Raw genomic sequence first — 6,000 nt, 5'->3', positions numbered from 1 at the left:
TTATAGATGTGAGGAATTTGTCTCTTTTCAAAGCAAAATAATGCAATCATGTTCTATCAAGTTTTCATTTAATTTGAAGGAGTTATTTGTATAAATTTTCTGAGACTTGTTTTGTTGAAGAAAACTTTTTTTTTATTTTTTAACTCTAATACTTCATTAAAAAAATTATTGTTGCCAATTATAATAATTAAAATTTATAATCTTAAAAATTTAAAATTTGTGGAGGTAGAACATGACAGGAGAATGTTGTGAAAGAGTGGGAGAATGATCACTAAGAAATCATTCTAAGGTATATTATGTAAAAATTATCTTGTGAATCATATGATAATTAATGTAAATATTTTATTAAAAAAATAAGTAAAAATGATCTAATATTTTACTTGATAATTAAAATAAATATTTTATCAAATATGATAGTATTTATCTAATAAGATAATTAGATTAAATATCAGATACAATAATATTAATTTGATGAGATAATTAAATAATTTAATAAGATAATATATTACTTAAAGTTTAATTTGATTTCAAAGATGTGTATAAGTCTTGACATGAGATTAATTCTATTATTATAAATAGGAATTTAGTCATCTCTCTTCTCAACACAAAAAAACAAATTACAGTTATATTTTCATTCATTATAAAAGTTGGAATTAAGAGAAAGAAATCAAATTCCAAGCGTTTTCATTATCAATTATCAACTGACAATCTCTTAAACAAGCTTAACTTCTAATGGATCAATGTATGCTTTTATCACATTTAGTGAATTACATGAAGTTTCTACAATTGATGAGCATGAGATATAAGGCCGGCTCAAGACACAAACCACTAAAACCTATGCCCAAGGCGCCCCAAAAGAGGGAGGCCCTAAAAAATTGTTGGCCAAAAGCTTTTTAGGACACTAAGAAAATAGATGAGTTGAGATAATTTTCAATTTGAAACGAATTTTGGGGTCATAAAAAAAAAATTGGTCACAAAATTTGAGACAAATTTTTTAAACGGATTTTCGATTTAGGACAAATTTCGAGCTATCAAAAAATTTATCATAAGATTTGAGACAAATTTTTTCCATCTCTAATTTGAGACAAATTTTTTCGTCCATAATTCAAATGAATTTTGAAACGAATTTTTTTCATCTCTAATTTGAAATAAATTTTTGAGACAAATTTTTTTGTCTGTAATTTGAGACAGATTTTGAAACGAAGTTTTTTAATCTCTAATTTGAGACAGATTTTAAAACAATTTAGAATTTGAGACAAATTTTGTCTCAAAATCAATCTCAAATTTAAACTAAATTAAAAAAAAATAAAAATCATTTTCTTTCAAAATTTCATAATTAAACCTAATACACATAATATACGAAATAAATAAAAAAATCATGCATAAATATATAATAGTAATAATACTAATACTAATATTATATATGAATATCTCTATTTAAGAAGCGTTATAACCTAAAATCTATCTATGCTAATGACGGATCCTCCTAATGATCTGATTGATTATGAGGCAACCACATGAAGAAGGGCTCGGGACTCTTATCTTCCAAGACAACACCATTGGCACCTGGGGAGGGGCTAACAAATGAGGGGCAGCAGCTGTATCATTGGATGGTATTGAGGGCAGCAACTGTATCATTGGATGGTATTGAGGGGCAGCAATGAACATGAATGATCCCCCGACTTCAAAGAAAAAACAAAGATAAAAAAATGCCATATCCAACAAATTCAACAATACATGATGCAGAAGAAAAGTTAAGCCAGTAGAGCATAGAAAAAAAAATGGAAAACTAATACCTTCTTATTTCTTGTTCAACTAATTTATATCATTCTTCTAGATAAAAACCAGCCACCTTAATTTTTAACAGATTGCTTTTCCTTCACGCACTATAAATACAACTTTCAAGTAATACATACCATCGCCAGGAAAAATTGCAAAAAGAAGAGTCAAAGAAAAATTATTCTTTTAGAAAAAGCTCATAAAAAATGTAGCTCTCCCCCAAGATATCTTGGTCTAAAACTGCTAATTCAAATCAAACTAACACTCATTATTGCGTGGAAAGCATATGCAAATCCATGACCCACCCAGGAAATGAGAAAAAATCCATTGGATTATAAGTTTATAACACAAAAGCAGCGAGTTTCAAGCCATAATAAGAGAACAACATGTGTTCAAGAATAAAGAACATGTCAAGTAACAGCAGTAGGAACACAAAGAAATGTAAGATGTAGTTCATGCACAAGTATCCTGACCTAACTGAACATCAAGCTGGGTATCCAAGGGTACGGAACACCAAGAAGAACGGAGATTAAAAATACCAAAGCTACATACCATGGTTAAATCCATAGAACGCACTTCTCGTTCCACCAACAGCAGACCCAATCTAGCAAAAAGAGAACACGACATTTAGCGGGGCCGCCTGATAATTTAGAGCACCTTTCATAATCGAAATTTGCAAGCTTTATTTGTTTCAAGAAAAAAAACTATTGGAAGCAGTGCTCCCATGCTACTGAATAGAAGCAACATTATTATTCAAAACTGAATAGCATAGATGATACGATATTATGTCATCATTATTATCTAGAAAGCCCACAAGATCAAGACACTTCTCAACATGTGAAGAAGTCTAGAATTGTTCTTGAAAATGAACATATTTACTAAGATTAACATAAACTCATTGTATCTTACAGAGTTTTCAGTTTTGTCATTTCACCAATATATCCAGGTATCCCTCCATACATTGATCATTTCCTAAGTACCCTACATTGGACAATTCAAGTTATCTTTACTTGAAATAGAAATGAAACAGTTTGCCAAAGGAAAAGCATGGAGTTGAACTCAGAGTTTTTTCATGGATTCCATACTACTTAATGGTGGAAAACTAGACCCTCCACCTTTCAAGTCAGTAATCTGCCTAAAGTATGTAGAAAGTAAAAATAAAGGAAAAAGTAAATAAAAGAATTAAAAAAGTAACTAAGAAAAGGTAAAGGTTAGCACGCATATCTGTGTCCTAAAGCAAGACAAAAGAAAAAATGTTGCAGTTACATACAGATCAGTTACGCTTGTCAAAGCAGAAATGCTAGAAGGAATTGGCCCCTCAAGTGGACAACCTTGAATATGCCTGTATGTAAAATAAAATAAATTGTCAGCATTTTGTACCAAACTAGTGAACACATTCACTTGAAAGGATAATCTATCCTCTCTATTTTATGCTTCCTACTTTCCATTGAATTCCCTTGCACTCGGGCTTTGGGATAAAGGAAACAAACACTAAAATACTAACAATGAAGCCAGCTCAAAAAGGAAGCTTACAATTTTTCGATCTTTGTCCAGTTCCTGATGAAATCTGGTATCTTTCCTATAAAGTTGTTGTCACTTATCCTCCTAAGATTGTCAAAAACAAAATTTTAAAATTAGTCAACCATATAGTCAGAAGTGTTAATAATCTACAGAGAAGTTTTTAAACATGGTAAAGAAAAATGAGAACAAATTATCATTATAACAATATCATAGGGTAATTCCACCTAGTCTGGTTTGTATATGGATGTGAAGGTATATTAGACAGAGCGGTGGCGTATTACAGCCATCCCCTCCCCCTCCCCCCCCCCCCCCCCCCCCCCCCCCCCCCCCCCCCCCCCCCCCCCCCCCCCCCCCCCCCCCCCCCCCCCCCCCCCCCCCCCCCCCCCCCCACCACCACCACACCAACCCTGACACACACCCACACACAAAATAAATAAATAAATAATAAAGAAAAAAGAGAAGTTCACATGACCCCACGACTGCTTTTGCAAGAGTAACTGCTTTGGCAGAAGCAGCAGCTATAATAGCCTCTTCACTTGTAAGAAGAGTTTCTTTTGCCAAACTTGATCCAAAATTTGCCTGCAAGGTGATATCCAAAGAAATTCAAGATGAGTGAAGAATTACAAATCAAGATGTCGTTTAAGGAACAGGCTTTAGACTTTGCAATTATTTTTCAAGATTTCTTTTGGGTGCATTTCTAACTTGTGTCCATCCATCAAAAAAAATTTCAAGTGCCACAAATATCTAACTGAAAAGGAAAATATTAACTGGAGCAGGTCAATTAGCAGAACACTAAAATAAGGTCAGACTTGCTAATTTGTCATATAATTTAGTTACACTAAAAAGAGAAAAAGAAAAACTTTAGTTTGGCTCAAACTTTAACTAACATGTTTGCTATCTCGTATTGAAAACATGCAAGGACTAAACTCTGCTCAAGACACAAAGGAAGAAAACAAGAAAAAAACAAGGATAGAGACCAAGAAAAGAATCAAGGCACAGAGAGAGAGAGAGAGAGAGAGAGAGACTACACAAAATTTTAACCATTCACCTCTACCCAAACATTATCTGTTTTTCAACTTTCTAATTTTTCAACTTTATACCATGAATTAGAAAACATCCTTTTTTGATGTTTTCCAAATTTTTTGAAAATGAGTGCTATGACTTTTTGAAACATAAAATGTTAGGACATCTTTAGTTATAAACTTGAAGTTGAAAACTAGAAAATGTTTTCTGAAACTGAACAGGGCCTAAGCTTTTGTAATTCTATAATAACTTCAAAAGATCAATTATGACCTCTGTTGGTGGACCAATTGCCCCTATATAAGTCCATGGCCTATCTGCGGTAGCTTGATTTGAATGAGCTTCCATGGACATTATTCGCAGCTTCTCCATATCAAGCACTATAGTTGTCGCAGTTGATGTTGGAGCTGAAGGAGTAGATAGAACACATTGTGTCCCGAAATAGACAGACTAACTATTTTTTGCTGCAAATTTACACAACAATGGGAATCAAATCCATGACACTCTATGCATGCCATAGAAAGCAATCAAAACCATACAAGTTTGAATAATTGAGTTCCTATATCAAAATAACTCCTTCAAATGATACATTTTTGCTCTTTTATGACCAACAACAAAATAAAACTACACTGACTTACATATTAAATATAATGAGGAAAATCACTTAGGTATGGATTAGTAAGACCTATAAAATACAAACAATGACAGCAACATTTTTTATTGCCAACATTTACTAAGGAAGAATTCAGGCACCATTAAATCCATTTTCTGGGGTGCAATCAACAAAAATTAAGGTGCCATAGGCCCAGAGCAGTTTTAAGGTATAAACAACGAGTTGGGCCAATATAAACAATTAACAGTAAGTTAAATGGATAGCCAATAAAGGTTTTTACCCTCCATCAGGAACAATACGGTGCCATGTTCTTCACTTCCGTTCAAACTAACAAAGTGGAGGCGGCGGAGGCGACGACTGGGGCAGCGGATCTGGAGGCGGCACCGACGTAGAGGCAGCGGATCTGGAGGCAACAACTGGCGGCGACGACTAGAGCTGCGTAGTCGATGGGCTGGAGTCGGCAGAGGCGACGTACCACGATGGAGCTAGAGTCGACGGCGGCGGAGGTTACTATCGGGAGTATGAGAGAGAGAGAGAGAGAGAGAGAGAGAGAGAGAGAGAGAGAGAGAGCAATGCCTTGGGGATTTGGGGATTTGCTGGAGGGAAAGAGGCGTGGCCTCTTGTGAAATTCAAACATTTTTAGTAAAATAAAAAATAAAATATTTATGAAAATAATATTGATAGATATAAATCTTAATAATTTTTCTTTATTATTTCATTATTAGAATTAAAAAATTTAGTCAATATCAATGATATATTAACCACGACTTCAAAATATGTAATATTAATAATCTCATAAAATAACAAATAAGGTATTGTAATTTATATAATCTAATTTTTAATTACTCAAGTATAATTTTTATTCAATTTTGTATGTGAGATGTGACGGTTGATAATATAGTTATGAGATGGCACCATACTACCAAGTCATCCCAATGGTTAGTGGTTTGAGAGACCATGGTGATTTAGTAGCTTTCCAAATTTTAATTTATATATGACTTATAATTAATTAAAGTGTATTATGATAATATATGTGTCACTTTAAAATTAGTTAGTAATTGATTTAA

At 33.2% G+C, this 6,000-nt stretch overlaps 1 protein-coding gene across 8 annotated transcripts; it reads right to left on the bottom strand.

Moving 5' to 3' along the window:
* Positions 1-904: 904 nt before the first annotated feature.
* LOC127794108 (RNA polymerase sigma factor sigB-like) lies at positions 905-5,434 on the bottom strand. Of its 8 annotated transcripts, XM_052325003.1 has the most exons (7): positions 5,214-5,434; positions 4,594-4,784; positions 3,773-3,879; positions 3,313-3,384; positions 3,050-3,121; positions 2,332-2,383; positions 905-1,682 (listed from the first exon to the last, which is right to left on the bottom strand). In XM_052325003.1, the coding sequence occupies exons 2-7, from the start codon at positions 4,690-4,692 to the stop codon at positions 1,635-1,637; spliced, it is 450 nt and encodes a 149-aa protein (XP_052180963.1). In that variant the 5' UTR covers positions 4,693-4,784; positions 5,214-5,434; the 3' UTR covers positions 905-1,634. The 8 variants fall into 8 exon arrangements, 4 of the variants coding, with proteins under 4 accessions (XP_052180963.1, XP_052180962.1, XP_052180965.1 ...); XR_008021542.1 differs by having other exon boundaries at positions 905-2,383; positions 3,768-3,879; XM_052325002.1 differs by having other exon boundaries at positions 905-2,383.
* Positions 5,435-6,000: the final 566 nt, after the last annotated feature.

Source organism: Diospyros lotus, chromosome 2 (assembly GCF_014633365.1).
Source record: "Diospyros lotus cultivar Yz01 chromosome 2, ASM1463336v1, whole genome shotgun sequence".
In the NCBI taxonomy this organism is placed as follows: Eukaryota; Viridiplantae; Streptophyta; class Magnoliopsida; order Ericales; family Ebenaceae; genus Diospyros; species Diospyros lotus.
This window is presented reverse-complemented; position numbering and strand designations above follow the sequence as displayed.

Excerpts from the sequence above, each read along its gene's own strand:
- LOC127794108 (XM_052325002.1), bottom strand. The coding sequence starts at position 4,692 with ATGGAGAAGCTGCGAATAATGTCCATGGAAGCTCATTCAAATCAAGCT. Across the intron at positions 3,122-3,312 it reads TGGACAAAGATCGAAAAATT|GCATATTCAAGGTTGTCCAC; the intron begins GTAAGCTTCCTT and ends TTTTACATACAG. Across the intron at positions 2,384-3,049 it reads TTGACAAGCGTAACTGATCT|ATTGGGTCTGCTGTTGGTGG; the intron begins GTATGTAACTGC and ends TCTTTTTGCTAG.